Genomic DNA, 26,143 nt, shown 5'->3' with positions numbered 1-26,143 from the left:
TACTAAATAATCTGTTTTTCTGTTGATCTATTTCTGAAAGCGGGACTTAATCTCAGAGCTTGTAAAGTTTTTTTAGTGTCATTTTTTATGAATGAAGCTTCTCTACAACCTGCCAGACGCCTGCTGACCTTATATGGTATTTTGAGGGTGTCATTTATGCTAATTTACTATTCTCAATGTGGGATTCATCATGTTTACGCAGCTCATTTACGACATGTATTTACATGTTTCATGGTGATACGAGTGTTTGGTGAATGTGATGTTGCTCCACCTCACGTAGAGACAAGTAAGATGAATTTAAGATAAGAATATGAAAACGTTCTTGCATGAAGCTCATTGTGTTCTGTATGAAATGTGCTGAATAAATAATGTCTGATTGGACTTAACCCTCCTATTGTCCTCGATTCAAGGAAGGAAGGAAGGAAGGAAGGAAGGATGGAAGGGAGGAAGGAAAAAGGAAGGAAAGGAGGAATGAAGGGAGGAAGAAGGAAGGAAAGGAGGAAGGAATGAAGGACGGAGGAAAGAAGGAAGGAAGGAGGGAGGGAGGAAAGAAGGGAGGAGGGAGGGAGGGAGAAAGGAAAAGAGGAAGGGAGGAAGGAAGGAAGGAAGAAGGAAGGAAAGGAGGAAGGAAGGGAGAAGGAAGGAAAGGAGGAAGGAAAGGAGGGAGGGAGGAAGGAAGAAGGAAGGAAAGGAGGAAGGAATGAAAGACGGAGGAAAGAAGGAAGGAAGGAAGGAATGAAAGACGGAGGAAAGAAGGAAGGTAGGAGGGAGGGAGGAAAGAAGGAAGGAGGGGGGAGGGAAAAAGGAAAAGAGGAAGGGAGGAAGGAAGGAAAGAAGGACAGCGAAAAAGAAGGAAGGGAAGAAGGTAGGGGGGAGGAAAGAAAGAGACAAGAAGGGAGGGAGGAAAGAAGTAAGGGAGGAAGGAAAGGAAGGAAGGAAGGAAGAAAGGGGGATGGAGGAAGGAAAGAAGGAAGGGAGGAAAGAGAGATGAAGGAATGAAAGAGAAGTAGGGAGGGAGGAAGGAGAGAGGGAAGGAAGGAAGGGAGGAAAGAAGGAACAGTTCAAACAGACGGTGCTGCAGTCTGCTTTAAAACAATGAATGATGCGTTCAGGTAACTCAGGTAATCCGAACACATGAACCCATTGCACTGCAGTTACCTTGGTTACTGTAAACCTGTGACTCTCAGTGCAGACTCACCTTTCCTGTTCTGCTTGGTGACGGGAATCTTGTCTCCTCCAGGCTTCAGGTTGAAGGATTTAACCATCCCCATCTCCTCCTGGAACACCTGCAGCACAAACAAACACACATTTACATACTGAGCTTAACTCAACTTAGAGAAAGGCTGAAACAAATGTAGGGAATATTTATTATTTTACAGTTTTAACATGTTTAACCCTAAACAGACCTACGGGAATCATGGGACTTAACCCTTGTGTCGTCCTCCCGGGTCAAATTGTCTGTTTTGACTTTTCCGTCTTTCCTCCCCTCCGTCTGTCCTTCCTCCCTCCCTCCTTCTCTCTTTCTTTCCTTCCTCTCTCTTTCCTCCCTTCCTTCTTTCCTCCCTTGCTTCCTTCCGTCTGTCCTCCCTCCCTCCTCCTCTCTTTCCTTCCTCTCTCTTTCCTCCCTTCCTTCTTTCCTCCCTCCATCCCCCTTTCTGCCTTCCTTCTGTCCTTCCTTCCTTCCCTTAATCCCTCCTTCTCTCTTTCTTTCCTCCTCCTTCCTTCTTTCCTCTGTGTTTCTTTCCTTCCTTCTTATTTTCCTTTCTCCCTCCCTCGCTCCTACCTTCCTTCCTTCTTTCCTGTCCTTCCTTCCTCCCTTCCTAACTTTCCTTTCCTCCCTCCCTTCCTTCCTCCTTCCCTCCTGTCCTTCCTCCTTTCCTTCCTTCCTCCCTCCTTTCCTTCCTTCCTCCTTTCCTTCCTTCTTTCCCTCCATCCTTCCTTCTTTCCTTCCTTCCTTCCTTCATTCCCTCCTTCCTTCTTCCTCCCTTCTTTCCCTCTTTCCTTCCTTCCTTCCATCCCTCCTTCCTTCTTTCCTCCTTTCCTTCCTTCTTCCTCCCTCCTTTCCTTCCTTCTTCCTCCCTCCTTTCCTTCCTTCTTCCTCCCTCCCAGCAGCAGATAGAAACGAGCATTAAGTTAAACACTTTCTCTTCCTGATTTTCTGGAAATTCATTTTAACGTGAGCTACGTTTAGATTAAAACGTTTTAACTAATAATAACTGTAGTTTTACTGTATTTCTACTGTATGTCTTGGTTGGTGTTAAGTTACTGTCAGTTCGCCGTATATAAATAAACTATATTTGTTTTGTTAATTCAATATTGTAAAGTCCCTTTTTCTGTCATGTTCCTGCCTGCAACCCTCCACCAAACTGAATGGGTGTAATTGTTTACGTGTGAAAAGTAGACGGATAAAAATACAGAAAGAAATAAACAAATATACACAAAAAAAAAAGGAGGGAGGATTTGCTTTAAAAAGTACAGCGAGAGAGAGAAAGAGAGAGAAGTCCAGTGTGCTGCAGGTCAGCAGGTTCGTCTGCACCACAGTGGTGTGACTGAGACCAACCTATAGCTCACAGTCAGCTCTCACCGTGGGTTAAAATAACACCTCTTACATAATCCCTCTTTCCACATACGTGACCGCTTCATATATAACTGCAGCTGCTCCATAAAGTATGCCATTATATATCTGGTTACTACGCACAGTGACCGCTCATAAAACACGCTGATGTCATGAATGTCAAACAGCTCAGTGTGAAGAAGTAAGAGCTGAATTTACTGAACTTTGAAGCAGCTTTTATGAGTTTTAATGCAACTTCCAACTTTTGTTAGTGTTGTTTGCAGTAAATTTATCTATAAATTATTAATTATATCTATATAACTATATCTATATAAAATATGTCATTGATTAACCTTCCTGTTGTCCTCGAGTCAAGGAAGGAAGGGAGGAAGGATGGAAGGAAGGAAAGGAGGGAGGGAGGAAGGAAGGGAGGAAGAAAGAAGGAAGGGAGGAAGGAAAGGAAGGAAGGATGGAGGAAAGAAGGAAGGAAGGAAGGTAGGAGGGAGGGAGGGAGAAAGGAAGGAAAGGAGGGAGGAAGGAAGGAGGGAGGAAAGGAAAGAAGGAAGGGAGGAAGGAAAGGAAGGACGGAGGAAAGAAGGAAGGAAGGAAGGAAAGGAGGGAGGAAGGACAGAGGAAAGAAGGAAGGAAGGATGGAAAGGAGGGAGGGAAGGAGGAAAGGAAAGAAAGAAGGGAGGAAGGAAAGGAAGGAAGGACGAAGGAAGGACGGAGGAAGGAAGGAAGGAAAGGAAATAAGGAAGGGGAGGAAGGGAGGAAGGAAGGACGGAGGAAGGAAGGAAGGATGGAAGGGAGGAAGAAAGAAAGAAGGAAAGAAATAAGGGAGGAAGGAAAGGAAGGAAGGAAGGAAGGATGGAGGAAGGGAGGAAAGAAGGAACGAGGGAGGTAGAGAAAAAGGAAAAGAGGAAGGGAGGAAGGAAGGACAGAGGAAAGAAGGAAGGAAGGAAGGAAGGAAGGAAGGAAGGGAAGAAGGAAGGAAGGAGGGAAGGAAGAAAGGGAGGAAGGAAATTTGACCCGGGAGGACGACACGAAGGTTAAATGAAGCACTAACTAATGAAAGATAAAGTACAGGATGCTGCTTTGATGTCTATGTTGGGCACCTGACAGCATGCGTGTCACAGATTACTGTTAAACTAACATATTATATGACTCATTATGACATCAGAGCAACTGAATCAGATCTATAATTAAAAATGTTATTAAATTCACTAAGCAGCGGCAGCAGTCACAGCTCTTTGACACCTGCACACTTTCATCATGACATCTTCATGAGATCCGTGTGTGTGTGTATGTGTGTGTGTGTGTCGTTTTTATAGTTTTATAGATGTGTCAGTTCTTTCCAACATGATTCTCAAAAATGATCAATAAAAACGTTGCAAATACGTAATCATTTACAGTTTTATTTAACCCTCCTGTTGTCCTCGAGTCAAGGAAGGAAGGAAGGAAGGAAGAAGGAAGGAAGGATGGAAGGGAAGGAAGGACGGAGGAAAGAAGGAAAGAAGGAAAAAGGAAGGAAGGAAGGAAGGAAGGAAGGAAGGAAGGAAGGAAGAAGGAAGGGAGGAAAGGAAGGAAGGACGGAGGAAAGAAGGAAGGAAGGTAGGAGGGAGGGAGGGAGAAAGGAAGGAAATGAGGGAGGTAGGGAAGAAGGAAGGAAAGGAGGGAGGAAGGAAGGAAGGAAGGAAGAAAGAAGGAAGGGAGGAAGGAAGGAAGGAAGGAAGGAAGGAAGGAAGGAAGGAAGGGAGGAAGGAAAGGAAGGAAAGAAGGACGGAGGAAAGAAGGAAGGAAGGAAGGAAAGTAGGGAAGGAAGGAAGGAACGAGGGAGGGAGGGAGAAAGGAAAAGAGGAAGGGAGGAAGGAAGGAAAGAAGGACAGAGGAAAGACGGAAGGGAGGAAGGAAGGAAAGAAGGACAGAGGAAAGACGGAAGGGAGGAAGGAAGGAAGGAAGGAAGGAAGGAAGGAGGGAGAATGGACAGACGGAAGGAAGGAAGGAAGGAAGGAAGGAAGGAAGGAAGGAAGGATCAGATAAAACAGACTGGGTCAATTTGACCCGGGAGGACGACACAAAGGTTAAATGAAGAACTAACTAATGAAAGATAAAGTACAGGATGCTGCTTTGATGTCTATGTTCGGCACCTGACAGCATGCGGGAGAATTATGTCAGATTACTGTTAAACTAACATATTATATGACTCATTTATGACATCAGAGCAACTGATTCAGATCTATAATTAACTTTGATTAAATTCACTAAGCAGCGGCAGCAGTCACAGCTCTTTGACACCTGCACACTTTCATCATGACATCTTCATGAGATCTGTCACGTGTGTGTGTGTGTGTGTGTGTGTGTGTGTCGTTTTTATAGTTTTATATATATGTGTCAGATCATTCCAACATGATTATAAAAAAAAAAACAATAACAACTTTGCAAATAGGTCATCATTAACAGTTTTATTTAACCCTCCTGTTGTCCTCGAGTCAAGGAAGGAAGGGAGGAAGAAGGAAGGAAGGAAGGAAGAAGGAAGGAAGGAAGGGAGAGAGGAAGAATGGAAGGGAGGAAGAAAGAAGGAAGGGAGGAAGGAAAGAAGGAAGGACGGAGGAAAGAAGGAAGGAAGGTAGGAAGGAAAGTAGGGAAGAAGGAAGGAAGGAAAGGAGGGACATACGGAAGGAAGGAACGAAGGATGGAAGGAAGGAAGAAAGAAGGAAGGGAGGAAGGAAAGGAAGGAAGGACGGAGGAAAGAAGGAAGGAAGGAAGGTAGGAGGGAGGGAGGGAGGGAGGGAGAAAGGATGGAAGGGAGGGAGGAAAGGAAGGAAGGAACGAGGGAGGGAGGGAGAAAGGAAAAGAAGAAGGAAGGAAAGAAGGACAGAGGAAAGAAGGAATGGAGGAAGGTAGGGAGGAGGAAGGGAGGAAGGAAGGAAGGAGGGAGGAAGGAAGGAGGGAGAAAGGACAGACGGAAGGAAGGAAGGAAGGAAGTAAGGAAGGAAGGAAGGAAGGAAGGAAGGAAGGAAGGGAAGAAAGAAGGAACATTCAAAACAGACGGGGTCAATTTGACCCGGGAGGACGACAGGAAGGTTAAATGGTAAATCAGTTAAAACAAAGAGGATTGTTTCTCCTCAGATTCTTTGTATAAGTGACATTTTTATATTGATATTTTTTTGTATATTCAAGCTTTACTGTCCGTGTGTAGCTTTGATACCTGGAAGGTGAGGTAGAAGTCTTCCTCTACGTTTCCCTCGTAGCTCAGCAGCTCTCCCAAACCGTGAGCCAGCTCCTGCAGACACAAACAAGCAGCAGTCAGAATCAGCAAAAAGAAAAAAATAAACAAAAGAAAACCTTCAGGAAATACTTCTCACTCTCTGCAGACACTGAGAGGAAATATCACCTCATGCTCGTATGTCTATGTTGCAGTTTGCATCCATTGTAGTGAAAAGACTTTGAAAGAATTTAATAAAAGCTATTAAAGTTTGAACCTTTGACCATCAATCCTTTGACTAATCAGTTCATCCTTGAGTCCAGATGTAATGAAACATCCCTCCATGTGTTCCTGATATATCGAGAATGGGTCCTCCCCGTCTGTTTTGACTATTCCTTCTTTCCTTCCTTCCTTCCTTCCTTCCTTCCTCCCTCCCTCCCTCCTTCTCTCTTTCTTTCCTCCCCCTACCTTCCTCCCTTCCTTATTTCATGTCCTTCTTTCCTTCCTTCTTGCCTTCCTATTCCTTTCTCCCTCCCTTCCTCCCTTTCTTCCTTGACTCGAGGACAACAGGAGGGTTAAAAAAGTGATTATGTCCTTTAAAAAAAGGGTTGGGGACATCCGTTCCCAGTGTTTCTGTTTTATCAGAGAGATTTAAAGAGAGAAACTATCAGACCAATAAATTGTATTAGATTTTATCAGTGATGTATAATAATTTCTCCTTTTTGAGACACAGATTTTAAATTGTATTGATCTGGTTTATTGGACCAAATATGGAGTTCCACCTGTTATTTATTGGATACTCCTCCTTCCTGCCTGTCTGGGACACTGATTGGTCTGAAGTCACATGACCCATATACCCAACTCAAATAGGTGGATTACCCCCATTGTCTGATGCACATTATTAGTTATTTTCTGTATATTTCTTTTTACCTTTTTAGACATTGTCTGCTTTTTAAATACATAATTTAAATGTGTTTTATGATGACCTAGATGAAAGCCACAAGCTATAAACACATTGGTCTATTAATAAAGTTATTTTATACCACGAGTGTTGCTGGAAATGTGACTTTCTTCCTTGGATGTAGGTGAAGTGGTGCAAGAAACCTCCACCCTGTTCCTCCCTTTCCTTTTGTTTTATACTCATGCATGATTTCAGGCTTTTAAGTATGACGCAGCTTTTCTGAGAAGTGACAAACTTCCTGAGGCCTTTGCTCTAATGAGTGCTGCATGATTATGTCACCATCAAATCAATGAATGCATTATTGAATATCAACCTCCTAAAGCCATCCGGACTATTTCAAGATTTCTATTTCAATTTTTTATGAACCTTCGTCTCGTCCTCCCGTCTGTTTTGACTGTTCCTTCTTTCCTCCCTCTCTCCTTCTTTCCCTCCTCTCTCTTTCCTCCCTTCCTCCTTCCTTCTTTCCTTCCTCCATCCCCCTTTCTTCCTTCTTTCTGTCCTTATTTCCTTCCCCCTTCTCTTTCTTTCCTCCCCCTACCTTCCTCCCTTCCTTCTTTCCTCTGTCCTTCCTTCCTCTTTTCCTTCCTCCCTCCCTCCTTCCTTCCTTCCTCCTTTCCTTTCCTCCCTCCTTTCCTTCCTTCTTACCTACTTTCCTTTCTTCTACTTTCCTTCCTTCCCTCCCTCCCTACTTTCCTTCCTCCCTCCCTACTTTCCTTCCTACGTCCTCCCTTCCATCATTCCTTCCTTCCTTCCTTGACTCGAGGACAACAGGAGGGTTTTTAAACATAACATTAATTTAATCAAGAAGCTCCGTGTCTGCAGTGCACAACTTCCCTTTTTTGTGTTTCTGAAGCAAAACGATAGAATCAGATTCACGTCATTTCGGAATAAAGAAGTTAAAGGAACGAACGAACGAACGAATGAATGAATGAATGAATGAATGGAGCTTGTCAGGAGTCACCAGAGAGCCGGCTCTGACGCCAAACGCAGGCCTCATATCAGATACCCTGCTGTTATGCAACCAGTGGGCCAGTTATAGCAGCCTGGTATGTGTGTGTGTGTGTGTGTGTGTATGTACGTGTCTATGTATGCTAGTGAGGACCAGAGTTTTCGACCTTCACAGTGAGGAGGGTTTTTGGGACGTGAGGCTGCTCGTGTATCGGGTGTCTCTGAGCGACCGTCAGGCGACAGTTGAGGATCTTTTCTCTCAGCGCTGCTCTGAGACTCTGCTCATGTTTTACAGGACTATTGTATCTGTGTGTCAGACACTGTGTCCCCCTTTTTTCTAGCAGAAGCTTAACCCTCCTGTTGTCCTCAGGTCAAGGAAGGACAGGAGGAAGGGAGGAAGGAAGGAAGGAAGGAATGAATGAAAGAATGAAGGAAGGAAAGGAAGGGAGGGAAGGAGGGAGGGAGGAAAGGAGGAATAGAGGATGGAAGTAAGTAAGGAGAGAAGGAAGGAAGGAAGGAAAAAAAGGAGTAAGGAGGGAGAGAGGAAGGAAAGGATGAAGGAAGGAAGGAAAGGAGGAAGGAAGGGTGAAAGGACGGAAGGATGGAAGGAAGGGAGGAAAGAAGTATGGAAAGAGGAGGGAGCAAAGAAAGAGGGAAGGAAGGAAGGAACAGTGAAAAGAGATGGGGTCAATTTGACCCGGGAGGTCAACAGGAGGGTTAAAGTGACTCAGCAACAAACACAAACACAGTAAATGAACTTTCAGCCTCTGCAGATACACATCAGCAGCTGTTTAATAACTTCTAATTAAAGCACCTCAAACTTTGCCAGCATCTACTTCTGTCAAAAAAAAATGTAATAAAATATAATTAGCACCTTATTATCACACTATGCACTGGCAACCTTGGTAGTATGTTGTAGAATGTGTAATGAAAGAGAAGCTCAACTCTATCTATAACAGACTGAGAGAGAGAGAGAGAGAGAGAGAGAGAGAGAGAGAGAGAGAGAGAGAGAGAGAGAGAGAGAGAGAGAGAGAGAGAGAGAGAGAGATAGGGAATGAACTTTAATATATAATAGCAATCATGCACTGATGCACTGTTAATGAACAATGGATGGACTGTCTCTCTGAGCATGTGGGCGGAGGAGGGGGAGAGGTTGGGTGCCATTACTCTGCAGTTTACTATTAAATGTCTTGTTTTTTTACTTGTATTTATTGTCTTTTTTAATTTGCACTTTTTGATCTGCACTGCCTTGATCATACTGTTCATTGTGTTGTATGTTGCTCTGCTCTGTATGATGACAATGCACAGAATTGAATTGCATTTTGCAGCCTGTTTCTTGTCATTCATGCATATAAAGATTAGACTTGAGCTCTTTCTGCTTATGTTAGTTACTTTTTGCACCACTTTTTGAGATTGCATATAATTTACTTTCATTCTTGTCTTTTTTAAATTGCACTTTTTGTACTGTACTGCCTTGATAACGCTGCTAATTTAAATGTAAGTTGCTCTGTATGATGACAATAAACAGAATTTATTGCATTTTGCAGCCTGTTTCTTGTCATTCATGCATATAAAAATTAGACTTGAACTGTTTCTGCTTATGTTACAGTTACTTTGTGAGATTGCATATAATTTACTTTCTTTCTTGTCTTTTTTAAATTGCACTTTTTGTACTTGTTGCTCTGTATGATGACAATAAACAGAAAAGCTAAATATTCTTTTTTGTGTGTGTGTTTGCACCACTTTTTGAAATTGCATACATCTCAGCTGAACTTTCAGAGTTCAAACAGTGTTCACATACAGCTGCTTTACTGCGAGTACAGTCTGTACCACTGTGACATAACTGTAGGCCGAGACAGGCTCCAGTGGTCTTGCACGACTGCAAGACTAAACGATTGTGTGTGTGTGTGTGTGTGTGTGTGTGTGCATGTGTGTGTGTGTGTGTATATATAGATATGTATATATGTGTGTATATACGACAGAAATAGACAAACGGAGGCAAATGAGCTCCAGTGTTTGAATGAGCTTCACATCTGGCAACATTTAGCTTGCTGCAACCAAACTTTATAAGTCATTGTTTACACTGTCAACGTGTTTTATGTGTGTTTAACCAGAACAAACACTGTGTGGAGAAAAGTCTAGAAGACTCCTGAGACACACAATCCAGTGTGTTCACAGAGAAGAAGACAGGCAACATGGCTAAAGCTGCAGCTGGTTACAACATGAATGCAAAAGTTTTGAATCCAAATGTGAATATATGATCTGTTGGAGGAGTTAAATGTGATCAGACAGCGACACATGCAGTTAAATTCAGACTCCACAGAGGCAACTAACAGAAGGATCAGGAGTGTGAAACTGCACAGAGAAAGGTTAAAAGTTTGACTCTGGCTCCCTCTAGTGGCAGAAAAGAGAAATGCAACGTCTGAAAGACACAGGACACATGAAGGAGGGATGTTTAGTGGATAAGAGAAAAGAAATAAAGAGTAAAAAAGATGGTTGGATCAGAGCTGGCTGTATTAACACACTGTAGATATAGTGATGATTAACCCTCCTGTTGTCCTCGAGTCAAGGAAGGAAGGAAAGGAAAGAGTAAGGAAGGGAGGGAAGGAAGGAAGGAAGGAAGGAAAGGAGGGAGGAAGGAAGGGAGGAAAGGAGGGAGGGAGGAAGGGAGGAAAGGACAGAAAGAAGGAACAAAGAGGGATGGAAGAAGGAAAGAAGGAAAGGAGGAAAAAGAGAGGAAGGAAAGATAGACAGAAGGAGGAAGGGAGGAAGGACAGACGGAAGGAAGGAAGGGAGGAAAGAAGGACAGAGGAAAGAAGGAAGGGGGAAGGTAGGAGGGAGGAAAGAAAGACAGAAGGAGGGAGAGAGGAAAGGATGAAGGAAGGAAAGGGAGGAAGGACGGATGAAAGAAGGAAGGTGGGAGGGAGGAAGGAAGGAAGGAAGGAAGGAAGGAAGGAAGGAAGGAAGGAAGGAAGAAAGGAAGGGAGGAACAGGAAGGAACAGGAACAGTCAAAACAGACGGGGTCAATTTGACCCGGGAGGACGACACAGACAGGCAAAGGCCAAATGTTTTCAGACTCTCCTCATCTCTGGTTTTACTTTTCTTCTTCTTTTCTTTGGAGGATATTTACTAACTTTACTAAAGCTGGTTGGAAATCAGAGCCAGCGGACCCCAAAACAATGCTGCCAGAGTTTTTCAATTAAGCAGCGTGTCGACTGAGACTGAAGATGCAAATGAGCTCATCTGATATCTATAAAGAGCAGATAAATAAGAACTGGATGTCGACACGCGCTTCGTGAAAGTGATGAAGAGTAAAAAGAAAAACAAAGAGGGAAAGTATTTTCTTATGTTGAACTATTGAAGAGAAGAAGTGTTTTTATCCTGCAGGAAGTTTAAGACTTTTAGTTTCAACTTTTACACTTTACAGGATCATTGGTGTAAAACCCCGTCTGTTTTGACTGTTCCTTCCTTCCTCCATCCCTTCTTTCCTTCCTCCATCCCCCTTTTCTTCCTTCCTTCTGTCCTTCCTTCCTTCCTCCCTTCTTTCTTTCCTTACTTCCTTTCCTTCCTCCCTCCCTCCTTCTCTCTTTCTTTCCTTCCCCCCTACCTTCCTCCCTTTCTTCTTTCCTTCCTTCCTCTTTTCCTTTCTCCCTCCCTCCTTCCTTCTTTCCTCCCTCCCTCCTACCTTCCTTCCTACTTTCCTCCTTCCTTCCTTCCTCCCTTCTTTCCGTCTGTCCTTTCTCCCACCCTCCTTCTCTGTTTCTTTGCTTCCTCTCTCTTTCCTCCCTTCCTTCTTTCCTTCCTCCATCCCCCTTCCTTCCTTCCTTCTGTCCTTCTTTCCTTCCCTCCTTCCTTCCTCCCTTCCTCTCTCTTTCTTCTGTCCTTCTTTCCTCCCTTCCTCCCTTCCTCTTTTCCTTTCTGAGAAGAAGACCACTGAGAGAAAACAGAAAGGAAAAGCTTTTTTCCATTGTTGTTATTTTGTGTTGTGTTACGGTGATGAAATAAAGTCTTAGATGTTTTATTCCTCTGTCACAGTGGTTTAGTCAATGTTGACCTGGTCCCCTCATAAAAAGTGTTTATACCAAACTATGAAGCACAGATGTGTTTAGAAAGCATCAATAGTCGATCTGACTGATCAATAAATGTGATTAAACCTTGATTATGTGTGTCAGAGAGCAGAGAGAGTGCATTTTTTAGCTTTTACACCACTAAACATCTCCTATCACACAATATCATGTCCTATTTTACCTCAGACATGAAAATATAACATAGCAATAACGATTTAATGTTATTTTATTGGTAGTTTAGAGTCTCTTTGGTCACTCCATCTCTACGTTGCTACGGTAACTAGATGGCAGCTGTCACTCAAACTAACTGTAGGTTGATTTTAGTCATTTAGTCTCTTTTTGGTCGTTTTTAGGGTTTTTTGTCTCTTTTAGTCTTGTTTGCATCTGTTTTTGGTGGTTAAATGTTATTTTATATTTAAAGTGAAAATGAGCAGAACTGTATGGAACTGTGGGGTTTATTGTAGAACCATTAGAGCCATCAGTCTTCACTGCTACATCATAAACTATTAACTATTCATTTAACAATAACTTTAATCGATCCTAACTAGTGAGCAGCAGTAAGTATTCACAGTGCAGCACCCTGAGGTACTGTACTAGTCTTTTCTTATTTCTTAGCTCTTAGCGGCTTTTTGACCTTTTAGCAGAAGTCACGTAGGCAGCAACAGAATCTGGAAACAACTGGTCAGCTGGAGAAACTTAACAGAAAGAGGTGTGAATGGAAATGTGTCTCCTGATTGGATTAAAGCAAACATGCAGTTTTAAGCGATGCCACTTTGAGTTAATGTAACTTTGGTTCTTTATTAAATCAGGATGAATGGAATTTATAGTTTCTAGTGTGCAGAGTTTTTTATTCCCAGGATTCAAACTAGCAGCAGACGACTTACCGGCATGATCTGCTGCAGGTCGTCCAGGGTGGCGGTTGCCATGCCAATAACAGAGTTTTGGTCACATGGTGCAGTAGGTGGAGTGAGAAGCTTCCTGTAAAGGAAAGGAGGCAGGTTACATCATACTATATACATATATATATATGTTTTTTGGCTTTGATTTGATTAAGAGTTTTTTTAAAATGGAGTATGACTAAAATGTTCCTTACTTGCTGCTGTTATTTTGTTATTTTTACATGTTAGAAATACATAAATAAAGTAAAACTAAACGTCTCTCATACAGGACAATATCTGGAATTATTTTAAGTCTTGATTTTGCTCCAACATCTACAGTAAGCGTCCAAGTGCAGCATTTAAGTCTTAAAAAAACCTCGTACTAAACATCTCCCAAGTGCAGCTCATGTTTGTTTGCACTAGTTTTAATTTTTCATGGCTGCAGCAGCTCTCAGAGTGATTATTGTTCTGTTATGACAGATAGAAATACACACACACACACATACACACACACGTACCTGTAACAGTAGAGGGGGAAGTGGATGTCCAGAGCGATGCTGTTGTAAACTGCTAAGCCCATCAGCTGATAACACAGAAGGTTAAAGAGGAAATAACGTCCGACAGAACAAACACACACACACACACAGTACTGAGTAGGTACATATAATAAAACATTTCTATCATCAGCAGCATTCAGCACAAAAGCTATCGGAACAGAGACTAACACAAGTTTATTTTCTTATTTAAAACATCAAGTTAGAATCAACATCAGACGGATAAAAAAAGAGAAGACGTCTCTTCTACTGAGAGTTTGCAGCGTAAAAACTTAATTTGAGAGGCTGCTGAGCCACTGTGTGTGTGCGTGTGTGTATGTGTGTGTGTGTGTGTGTATGTGTGTGTGTGTGTATGTGTGTGTGTGTGTGTGTGTATGTGTGTGTGTGTGTATGTGTGTGTGTATGTGTGTGTGTGTGTGTGTGTGTATGTGTATGTTTCTATTCATGGACTCACAAACTACCAATCAAGTGTTTTTTTCTCCCTATGGCAGACGGAGTTTAATGTAGACTAAATGACTTCATTGTGTAACTTTAGTGTGTGTGTGTGTGTGTGTGTGTGTGTGTGTGTGTGTGTGTGTGTGTGTGTACGTACGTGTGTGTGTGTGTGTGGCCAGGCGAGTTCATGTACTGAACGTCCCGTTCACCTGCAATAACTTTTTTTTTAAATGTCTGAGAGGCAGAGGCCCAACACACACACACACACACATACATACACACATATACACACACACACACACATAAAGTGCTTACAGCTGCCACATATGGTGACCATATGTGGTGTAATTGTGTGTATAGGTAGAGTGTGTGTGTGTGTGCGTGTGTGAAATGAACACTTGATTACAGGTAGGTGACACACACACACACACATACACAAACACACAGAGGCACCGACATGGAAATAAACATAAACTGTACTATTACCACAACCATTAAGGTCATTAGGAAGTCACACACACACATACACACACACACACACACGTACACACACACACACACACCAGAAATAGTGTAACAGAAAGTATTTAGAGGCCTTCGTTCATATATCTTCACTTTATGAGACAGCCATGAATAAAGCTCTCTCTCTCTTTTAATCTTTCTCTATCTGCTCTGTTTCACATTAACCCCCCCACCCCTCTCTCGTTTCATGCCCATCCCCCCCTCTCTCTCTCTCTTTTCATGCCCACCCCCCTTTACCCTTTACATTTTTTTGTGCCAGTCTGAACATAGCTTTAAGTACTTCACTTAGTGCGACAGCGGGACGAAGCAACACACACAGAAAGCACAGATTCAGATATAATATGCTGCAGAGTTTTATATATGAATCATTTTCTGATGGCAAATGTGTGAAAAACACTTCATTAAAATATAATAAAAACTATCCTGCACATCAGACAAAGCTTTAAGGTATAAAACAAGAACTTCAATCACTCATATCATCACAATATGATTCCAATTAGTCAATAAACAATGAGATTGGCTTATCACCTATATAATATATCAATCAATTAATGCTCATAGTGATGAAGCTACAGATAATTATCAGTGACTCTGCAGCTCTTCTCAGCTTTATAATGAGTTTCAGATCATTGATTAGCTGTCTGGCTGCAACTTAACTGTTTTGGTTCACTCTCATAGCGTCGTTTTCAGAGTAAAAGAGAGTAAAAACTGAGCTAAAAGAGAGAGAATATTGGACTAAGACGACTCCTAATAAATGATAATGTTGATCAGTAACTGCTGAAGGTGGAAATAAACAACTTAACCCTCCTGTTGTCCTCGAGTCAAGGAAGGAAGGGAGGAAGGAAAGGAGGGAGAAGGAAGGAAAGGAGGGAGGGAGGGAGGGAAGAATGAAAGGAGGGAAGAAAGGAAGGTAGGACAGAAAGGAGGGAGGAAGGAAAGGAGGCAAGGAGAGAGGGAGGAAAGAAGGAAAAAAGGACAGAGGAAAGAAGGAAGGTAATGGGGAGGAAATAAAGAGAGAAGGAGGGAGGGAGGAAAAAAGGAAGCGAGGAAGGAAGGAACAAAGGAAGGAAGGAAGGAGGGAAGGAAAGAAGGAGGGAGGGAGGAATGAAGGACAGAAGGAAGGACGAAAGGGGGTGGAGGAAGGAAAGAAGGAAGAAAGGAGGGAAGGAAAAAAGGAGGGAGGGAGGAAGGAAGGACAGAAGGAAGGGAGGAAAGAAAGAACAGTCAAAACAGACGGGGTCAATTTGACCCGGGAGGACGATACGAAGGTTAAAGGATGCGGAGGACAATCTGTACATGAGTATTTCCATTTTATGATAATATATTCAACTCCACTACATTTATTTGGCAGCTCTCAAATTATAATAAGCTTATGAATCTCACTGTTTTGTTAAACATTAAACACATGAGATTTCCCTTCTACACATCTCACAGTTTCAAAGAAGTAACTAATTGAGCCCAAAAGAGGTAAAACTCCTCAATATTTCACAGATTAGTTTGTTTTTCTTCTTTCCTCTTATATTAAGTCATCTCAAGGTCCCTCAAATTCATCAAGCGACCCTTTAGAGGGGCCCAACCCTTATGTTAGGAACAAGTTAACTGTAGATAAAGTAATTCAAACTAACCCTGATATTAACAACAGTGGGTTAGCTCACTTAAGGTGGATCAGCCATTTAAGGTGGACCATCTATTCTTGCTGTCGTGACGATCTCAGCTGCTGCTAAACTGAGAGTAAGGAGGAAAATATTTGGCTGCTGTGTCTCTGCTGAGTATTGCTGCTGTGGTGGTCGTAAATTTGAAATTGATTTATGTGTATATGAACTATTTAACTCATAAAATCCCTTCTTTTTTTCTTCTTTTGAGCATCACACTCGCCCAAACATATAAAAATGGTTCCAGACATTTCTAGAAACCCCAAAATTCTCCTGAAACTCTTAACTCCCACTATCAAACATATACTGGAGGGGTGGAAGGAGGAAGGAGGGAGGAAGGGAGGAAGGGAGGAAGAAGGAAGGAAAGGAGGGAGGAAGTAAGGAGGGAAGGAAGGAAAGGATAGAGAAAGGAAGGGAGGAAAGGAAAGAAGGAAGGAAGGTAGGAGGGAGGGAGGGAGAAAGGAAAAGAGGAAGGGAGGAAGGGAGGAAAGAAGGACAGAGGAAAGAAGGAAGGGGGGAAGGTAGGGGGAGGAAAGAACAAGAGAAGGAGGGAGGGAGGAAAGGAAGGAAGGAAGGAAGGAAGGAAAGGGGATGGAGGAAGGAAGGAAAGTGGATGGAGGAAGGAAAGAAGGAAGGGAGGAAAGAAAGAAAGAGGAGGGAGGGAGGAAGAAGGAAGGAGGGAGGAAGGGAGGAAGAAGGAAGGAAAGGAGGGAGGAAGAAAGGAGGGAAGGAAGGAAAGGATAGAGGAAGGAAGGGAGGAAAGGAAAGAAGGAAGGAAGGAAGGTAGGAGGGAGGAAAGAAAGAGAGAAGGAGGGAGGGAGGGAGGGAGAAAGGAAGAGGAAGGAAGGAAGAAAGGGAGGAAGAAGGAAGGAAAAGAGGGAGGAAGGAAGGAAGGAAGGAAGGAGGGAGGAAAGAAAGAGAGAAGGGGGAGGGAGGAAAGAAGGAAGGAAGGAAGGAAGGAAGGAAGGAAGGAAGGAAGGAAGGAAGGAAAGAAGCAACAGTCAAAACAGACGGGGTCAATTTGACCCGGAAGGACGACACAAAGGTTAAGTAAATAATCTTCCACCACTGATAGGAGAGGAAATGGTTAATCTGTCCATTCCTCTCTCTTCCTCTCTTCCCTTTTTGTCACTGTTTGTTCCTCTTTGTTTACATCTGTTTATACTCTCTGTCTTTCCATCTTACGCTGCAGCACACGGCACTCTCTCTGCTTTTCATTTACCTCTCTCTCTCTCTCTCTCTTCCCCTCTGTCTTTCTTTCTCTAACACCCCCCCCCCCCCCTTCCTCCCCAAACTCATCCCACCTCCATCTCCATAGTGACGCAACGCTGCCATGACGACTAAACAGGAACAAGGGAGAGATTGATAAATTAGCTCTTAGCTCAAGCACACATGTGGAGCATGCATGGAACACCCAAGAACGTGCACACACACATGCACGCACACACATACACACATGCATGCACACACACACACACACACACACCCACACACACTAACACACACACACATTAACAGACACATTTCCCACCCTTCCTCCTTTCTTCCCCCTCTCACCCCGTCTTTTCTTTTTCTCTATCTTGCTCTCTCCATCTGACTTTTCCTTCCAAGCACACTCACTGTTTCTGCCCTCTACCACCACACACACACACACACACACGCGCATACACACACACACACACACACACGCGCACACACACACACACACAATGACCTGGCGAGGAACAGGCAGCTATTAGGTTATATAACCTTTTGACAGTTCCCAGCTGGCTAGTAAGTAAGGCTGGCTAAAGTGCTGGATCGCTCTCTATTTATACACACACACACACACACACGCATATACTGTATACGTACACACACACACAGGCCTGGAAGTACATTTCACAAATACCTGAAAAGTTGCGAGTGCAGAATTTGACCAGATGAAACTGACACTGGAACATTGTGTCCAGCTTCATTTGTTTCTCTCTATATTAAAATAATACTAATAATAAATCATTAACATTATCAATAGCAGCAGTTTGGCTTCAGGCTCACAGGGGCAGGCTAATAAAAAAATCATGTCAGGACTCAAGAACGCGGCTGTTTGACAGAGAGTGTGCTGCAGACTGAACGCAGAGAGTTCCTATCAAACCTTTAAATGAAACATACAAACATGTACGTGCGGTTACGTAATGCAGAGATTTTGTGCAATTTTCTATCCATCTGACAACCATTTTCTTACTCCTCTGTGCAGCCACTTTCTACCAAAATGTGTGCACTGGCGGTGTAATTACCGTACTGTAAGTGTCAGACAAAATAGGCCCATTTCCTGCTCAAACAAGCTGCGAGAGGAAGAACATGTGCAGCTGTTTGAGGTAGGATGTTTGGTCTTTGTTCAGAAAAAACAAAAAGAGAAGCAGGCTGCAGATGACGAGTGATGTATCATGTGTATTTCTGCAGAGTTTGAGCCTGTTGAAAGATTTTAATCAGCATTTAATAATTGATTTATTTACTAAATGTTCCCGTTTACTGCAACACTGTTTTTACTGGAAAACCAAAGCAGTCACTTGAGAAAACTACATGTCAATCAAAATTATGCTGCTCGACTTTTAATTTAAAAAAAAAAAAGGAAGAGTGAGACGATTACCCTGGTTATAGATCAACTTCATTGGCTCCCAGCATCTTTTACAATACATTTTAAAGCTTCTTATTCTTGTTTTAAAGCTCTGAATGGATTTTTTAAATATATATAATTATGCAAATAAGAAAATAAGCATTCCAGCTTTCTTTAATTATGCTGCAAAATGATGGAATAATCTACCTGAAGCTATAAGAGATGTGAGCTCTGAGAACTTTTTATTTATTTAACCTTTTTCTTTTACTAAATGTCAAATTTTTACATATTTTATTTGCTGTTTTATTGTATTGTATTTTTCTCTCATATGAAAGCTGCTATATAAATAAAGTTAATTCTTATTATAAGCCACATATTATATTTGTTTTCCATCAATACCATCACTTATAATACAGTATCCACTCATGATGACTGATCATTTTTCATTTCAATAATCTACTTTTGGGGTTTTCACTCACAGTACTTGATTTAAAGCACTTATATTCTTCACATCTCCAGCTCTATATTAATATTCTGTGTCTCTACTGGAATATCTTTACATGATTTCCAGTTAAAAACTCCTTATTTATCTTCTACTGGTCCTTTATGCAGCCGCTCAGTTCAGCCTCTGTCTACTAACAGGCCGTTTTAGCTCCTGGAAACACCTTAGCAACCGCCTTAGCAAACAATGTTTTGACGGTTCTTTCCTCCCTTTCTTTCTTCCCTCCCTCCTTCTTTCCTTCTCTCCTTCCTTCCCTTCCTTCTTCCTCCCTCATTTCCTTCTTCCTTCCTCCCTCCGTCCTTTCTTACTTCTTCTTCCCTTCCTTCCTTCCTTCCTTCCTCCCTCCTTCCTTTCCTTCCTTCCTCCCTCCCTCCTTCCTTTCCTCCCTTCCTCCCTCCCTCCTTTCCTTCTCCCTTCCTTCCTTGACTCGAGGACAACAGGAGGGTAAAGGTTAAAGAGAGAGAGATCAGTTTGCCTTTTATAATGAAAAAGTCCAAAGTGACATGAAACAGAAAACTGTCTATTAATATTTATCCATTTATCCAAAAACCACAAACCTTTCCTCAACTGTAACCAAAATTAATGACACGCAGGACTCAAGATGCTCACACACCATCCGCCCTGACCGCTAAAACAACTAAGCACTTCCTTTAATGGGGTGATCCTTCTGTCCTTCCTTTCCTTCCTCCCTTCTTTCCTTCCCTCCTTCCTTCCTTCCCCTTTCTTCCTCCCTCCCTCCTTCTTTCCTTCCCTCCATTCCCTCCTTCTTCCTCCCTCGTTTCCTTCTTTCTTCCTCCCTTCCTTCCTTCCTTCCTTCTTCCTCCCTTTCTTCCTCCCTTCCTTCTTTCCTTCCTCCCTAATTTCCTTCTTTCTTCCTCCCTTCCTTCCTGCCTCCTTTCTTACTTCTTCCTCCCTTCCTTCCTTCCTCCCTCCTTCCTTTCTTTCCTTCCTTTCTCCCTCCCTCCTTTCCTTACTTCTTCCTTCCTTCCTCCCTCCAAAGTGACATGAAACAGAAAACTGTCTATTAATATTTATCCATTTATCCAAAAACCACAAACCTTTCCTCAACTGTAACCAAAATTAATGACACGCAGGACTCAAGATGCTCACACACCATCCGCCCTGACCGCTAAAACAACTAAGCACTTCCTTTAATGGTGCAAAAAAAGGAAAAAAGAATAATCTGGAGAAAATGATGATGGAGAAATGATGATGGATAAGTGTCTGCGCCTGTGCAGCGCCTGGCAGACATCAGGTGTAAACGATTTGACAGTTTATGCGCATTTCTATCAGTATGTTATATTACAAATTAGGATTTTACACCTCAAAATGAACAGATATTAAAACCTCCGACGCTTACATGTGCACACAGGCTGCTGCTGCTGCTGGATTTTAGAGAATTCAAACACTGCCAAAAGCTGCAGGACTAAAGAACAGAGGAAGAGAGAAGACGACAGAAACAGCTGCAGACCTGGAACATTTGGGATCAGTTTGATTCAAAAGCTGAAACACACAAAATAAACAGTTTCTGTGTTAGAGAACGAGACCAAACGTCTGTGTTTCTGCTGCACTGGCTGTTTGTAGCACAACTGCAAAAAAACTCTGCGTACTAAAGTCGAGAGTTTTCTTCTTTTTTATGTCGTTGTTATGTAAGAATACGTGGGTGTGAAATCACGGAGGCTGTCCTTGTTTTGGGAGAATTGTTTCGTTTCCAAACCTCGTCTGTTTTACATTACGAGCTGAAAAAAAAAAGACGTATTTAGTTTGATATATATTTGTTCAGTGTGCAGATTTACAGCCTAAAAGCTCACATTATAGTATCTCTTTCTCTCCTGTGGTTTAAAATAGAGAGAAGGGGCGGAGGAGAGGGGGATGCCTGTCTGCACATTACCCCAAATACTACAGTCCCCCACCAAACATTTTAGTTTTGTCTACAGGGGACGGACCGACCAACAGCGAAACCGCTGCAGAACTATGATTATAATGAATATAATAAAAAGAACATGAAAAGATCCTGATGTGGTCGGTCTGAAGCTGCTCTTGTTGGAGGGAAAGAAGAAAAAAAAGTTGGAGATGTAACAAACAAACAAAAGAAGGGAAAAGAACTTCCAAACTTGATTTTAAATGAGCTAAACCAGAGTTGACTGACTCACCGCACACAGTCAGGACGGCAAACCTCCCGAACAAATGTCAAAGGCTGTATGTGTGAAAGGAAGTGGCTGCTGCTTTTAGTTTACTTATTGTCAATGAATCCCATGTGCTGAGCCAAACCAGCATATATACATCTATAAAAACATATCAGTGAGTCACTGCACTGCACTGAGTGACATGTTCAGTCATTAAGAAGAGCTTGGTGATGTTAGGTTATGTAGAAGAGGCTCCAGAGACGAATAACAGAGATCATGTTTTCAGTCTCTGGAGAGTAGTCGTGTGTAAAGATGCTACTGCTGCAAAATCAGCACATAGGGCCAATATCTGGGACTTTTATTGGTCAATAGCAAAAAGATATGTCCTCTTTAAGGTTAGAGAGAGAGAGAGATCAGGTTGCCTTCATAATGAAAGTTTGGTCATGTTAGTTTATCTAGAAGCAAGTGTTTTCAGTCTCTGGAGAGTAGTCGTGTGTAAAGTAGACGCTACTGAGCATGTGCAGGAACGAAAATCAAATCAGCACACAGGTAGAGAGAGAGAGAGAGAGACAGAGAGGGAGACAGAGAGAGAGAGAGAGAGAGAGAGAGAGAGAGAGAGAGAGGGAGGGAGGGAGAGTGAGAGAGAAAGGGAGAGGGAGAAGGAGAGGAGGAAAGAGAGAGATAGAGAGAGACGAGACAGAGAGAGATAGAGAGAGACGAGACAGAGAGAGACAGAGAGATAGAGAGACAGAGGGAGCGACAGAGAGAGGGAGAGGGAGAAAGGAGAGAGAGAGAGATAGAGACAGAGAGAGAGACAGAGAGAGATAGAGAGAGAGACAGAGAGAGAAATAGAGATAGAGAGAGAGGTAGAGGGAGAAGGAGAGGATGAGAGAGAGAGATAGAGAGAGGGAGAGAGAGAGATAGAGACAGAGACCAAAGTGACATGAAACACTAGACAAGATGTTTTCTTTCTGTATTAATATTTATCCATAAACCACAATCCTTTCCTCACTGTAACCAAAATAATTGACACACACACACACACACACACACACACACACACACACACACACACACACACACACACACACACACACACACACACACACACACACACACACACACACACACACACACACACACACACACACACACCCACAGGGGGCCAAGATTGCCTTTACAATGAAAGTTTGGTCATGTTTGGTCAGTTTATCTAGAAGCGGCTCCAAAGACGAAAAACAGCGATCATGTTTTCAGTCTCTGGAGAGCAGTCGTGTGTAAAGACGCTACTGAGCATGTGCAAGAATGAACATCAAATCAGCACACAGTGGGTGAAGATATCAAGACTTTTATCAGTCAAACTCCAAAAAAATGCTGCCCATCACATCTTTTATCTCTATATATCTCTTAGTTTGTAACGCAGGCTTTCTTATATATATGTGAAGCCTCCATGACCAATTTATTATATTCTATGCTTCTGTAAATTGTCACCTTTCTTAATATACTTGTAGGACCTTAGTTTTTTATGTTTTTGTTCAGCTTTTGTTTGAAGTTTTTATATTGGATGTCTCACCATAAGAGAGCCACCTGATGAGCTCTTATAGGGTTTTAATGGCTCCTTCTGAACATTCCTATTTAGTTAATTATTGTTTTCTTTTCTTAATCTTAATTTGTTTTGCATGTATCACTTCTTTTCTTCTATTATGCATTTTTTCCCTTTTATGTGCAATAAAAATGGCATTATTACGACATCATCAGGGTTTATTTCTCACTTTTTCAGCCTCTTCTCTCACTTTTTCAGCCTCTTCTCTCTCCTTCTGCTGCATTCACTGTATATAAATGTATAAAACTACTGAATGCATGCATGCAATGTATACTTAAGTGTCTGCTCTTTGAAAGGATACAGTCCCGACCAACTGGAACTCAGAATAGTTGTCACACTTCCAACTGCTGAACCAATGGCAGCGCGAGTCCTTCATGTAGGTGAACATTCCTAAAATAAACAAAAACAAACAGGAAATACATCAGTGATCGACAACCAATCAAAAATGACCATTCAAGCAGAGCCGTAAGAACAAACCCCGTCTGTCCTGTAAAGAGGACATCCTGGGCTTTTTCATAGACTTGTATATAAAATAGACGTAACATCCGTGACCTCACCTATTGGTTTGTGGACTGTTGCTCCATCTTGAAATTTTCAGGTGCATGCTGGGAAAAATAAAAACATGGATTCTACTTATATGGGCATCAGGAGGAGCATGAGGCGCCCTCCTGAACCTGTGAACCAATCAACCTGTCAATCACGACGTAGCCACGCCCTAATGCATACCCTGCTTTATCGTCACATATAAAATCAGGGAGGCCAAAATGTCCCAAATGAACATCATACTGCAATGAAGAAGGCTTTAAACTAGCGATTGAGACCATAAACACATTTTGAAAACGTTTACTGAGGTTAGAAATCAAGTGAGAAGTTGGTTAATTCTCCATTGACTTGTATAGAGACGGGAAGTCCTTTTGACACCAAAACGGTCGCCCCCTGGTGGCCTTTTGATAGAATGCATTTTTTAAGTTACTTCCGCGTTGGCCTCATTTCAGAGGACCGGAACTCCCCGTCTGGGCTTTTCCCAAAATGACCCTACAACAATGCAAACTGGAGTCCAAAAAATCAGTTTCCTGAGATTTGGCAACGTGTTCAGTTTTAACCCTCACACACTGTTAATATTCAGTTTCCTGTCATAATTAATCTCTCTACCACGTTTCTGCACAACAAATCATTCATGAATACGTCATCACCTTTTCACATTAACATGGTCATGTGGTTCACTACAGTCGACATGCTGTCAAATAAAAAAATAAAAATACATTTTAAAAAGTCTGAATTTGAAGATGTTCTTTGAAGGAAATCATCAAAACAAGGAAACAGAAATTGGAAGATATATTTTTGTCGTTGGGTCCCAGGAGGATAACGGATGATGATGTTTGTTTCAGCCAATAAATGTCAAGAAACTGAAGTACAGAGATGCCAAAAATATGTGCAAAATAATCATACTGACAATTGTATTTGTTAGTTTTATCCTTCCCAGAACATTTCTGAGCTGCAATTGTAAAAAATAAAATAAAATAAAATGAAATAAATTAAGGGAACATTTTCCCAAAAAAAAAAAGAAAAAAAGAAGTGTATTTATGTTATGACAGATAATGATTTATCTCATTTTTTAAACTCTCAAATATCAAAATCAGTAACAGACCGAAAATAAATCCTGTTTTGGGGTCGGACTGAATCAATAATGGTAATAAAGAGAAACAATAGAAGCAAAGAGGAAAAGAGGAAAAGAAGCCAGTTCCCAAATTCAAATCAGGTCAGGGACCTTTTTCATGTTGTTCTTCATCTCTCTCTGTCTCTCTTCTCTCCTTTCCTTTCATTTCTTTACAGTCAGCAGCAGAAAAATGCCCACAAACTGAAAATTTACATAAAAACAAACAAACAAAAAAAAAACCTGGAAGGTTAAAAACTAAATATGAAAAAGATGCTTAAAATATGGAGGGAAAAAAGAAAAGAAGACAAATAAATATACACTTTAACCTTCCTGTTGTCCTCGAGTCAAGGGAGGAAGAAGGAAGGACGGGAGGAAAGAAGGAAGAAAGAAAAGAAGGAAAGGAAGAGGTAGGTGGGAGGGGGAGGAAGAAAGGAGGGAGGAAGGAAGGGTGGAAAGGAAATAAGGAAGGGAGGAAGGAAAGGAAGGATGGAAGGAAGGGAGGAAGGATGGAGGGAGAGGAGGAAAGAAGGAAGGAGGGACGGAGGGAGAAAGGAAAAGAGGAAGGAAGGACAGAGGAAAGAAGGAAGGTAGGGAGGAGGAAAGAAGGGAGGGAGGGAGGGAGGAGGAAGGAAGGAAGGAGGGAAGAAAGGGGGGAAAGAAGGAACAGTCAAAACAGACTGGGTCAATTTGACCCTGGAGGACGACACGAAGGTTAAGAAACCAATGAAGGATTATATACTTAAAAAACTATGCAGCACAATTATAGAAGAAAATAATAATAGAAAAAACAGAATAAACAGATGAAAATGGGAAGAAAGCTTTAAAGAAAGTGCTGAAATCAAAGAGCTTTTGCAGGGACGACGTTACGAAGGAAAGAGGAGAGCTAAGAGGGAAGTGAGCTCAAGCTTTGAACCTTAAAGTAGTAGATAAATATTTAATTTAAAAAATAAACTCTTAAAAGGAAAGTAGAGGAAAAAACAAGCTGATATAAACTGTGAGTAACGAGCCTCTCAGAGTCGTCTACTCTCTCTCTCTAGATCATCACTAAAGATTTGTTGAAAGATGAAGAGAGATAAAAAGAGGAGGAAGAGGAGGATGAGGAGGTGGATGAGGAGGAGGAGGGGGAGGAAGAGGAGAAGTAGGATGAGGAGGAGGATGAGGAGGAGTAGGATGAGGAGGAGAGAAGAGTAGTAGTAGGAGGATGAGGAGGATTAGGAGGAGGAGGAGGAGGAAGATGAGGAGGAGGAGGAGGAAGATGAGGAGGAGGAGGAGGAGGAAGATGAGGAGGATGAGGAGGATGCGGATGAGGAGGAGAAGGAGGAGGAGGATGAGGAGGAGGATGAGGAGAATGAGGAGGAGGATGATAAGGAGGATGAGGAGGATAAGGAGGAGGAGGAGGAGGATAAGGAGGAGGAGGAGGAGGATAAGGAGGAGGAGGAGCATGAGGAGGATGAGGAGGAGGAAGATGAGGAGGATGAAGAGGAGGAGGAGAGTGGAATCAGGAAGCTCTGAAGCTTTTCCATCTCCGACAGAGAGGAACAGCAGCAGCTTGTTCTGAGCAGCGGAGACACACATCTGGATCTCTGAACACCAGACACTGACCCAGCTTCATATATACAACAGTCTGTGTGTGTGTGTGTGTGTGTGTACACCTGTCTGTCCTGTGTGTCTGTGTGTCCTGTGTGTGTGTGTGTGTGTGTGTGTGTGTGTGTGTGTGTGTGTGTGTGTGTGTGTGTGTGTGTGTGGGTTTGAGGTAGAGTCAGGGCTTTCCCTGCGCTGCTAATGAGGGGAACACAGCTTTCATTGAGTGTGTTGCTTTGGGCAAACGTTCCTCCTGGCAGAGAAAACACAGACGACCGCGGAAAAGATGGAGAGACGATGG

General features: G+C 42.3%; 1 protein-coding gene across 1 annotated transcript in view; it reads right to left on the bottom strand.

The window, feature by feature from the left end:
• The window catches only part of hectd2 (HECT domain containing 2), an 85,497-nt gene that overhangs the window by 13,217 nt on the left and 46,137 nt on the right, over nt 1-26,143 (bottom strand). The window contains exons 14-18 of the mRNA XM_062430410.1: nt 22,906-22,994; nt 13,133-13,197; nt 12,621-12,714; nt 5,763-5,837; nt 1,199-1,286 (exon numbers count right to left, since the gene is read on the bottom strand). Coding sequence (XP_062286394.1) covers nt 1,199-1,286; nt 5,763-5,837; nt 12,621-12,714; nt 13,133-13,197; nt 22,906-22,994 — 411 coding nt within the window. The remainder of the gene's footprint in view (nt 1-1,198; nt 1,287-5,762; nt 5,838-12,620; nt 12,715-13,132; nt 13,198-22,905; nt 22,995-26,143) is intronic.

The sequence above is a fragment of the Scomber scombrus genome, chromosome 12 (genome assembly GCF_963691925.1).
Source record: "Scomber scombrus chromosome 12, fScoSco1.1, whole genome shotgun sequence".
Taxonomy (NCBI): Eukaryota; Metazoa; Chordata; class Actinopteri; order Scombriformes; family Scombridae; genus Scomber; species Scomber scombrus.
The sequence above is the reverse complement of the archived record's forward strand: the minus strand, read 5'-3'. Positions and strand labels throughout refer to the sequence as shown.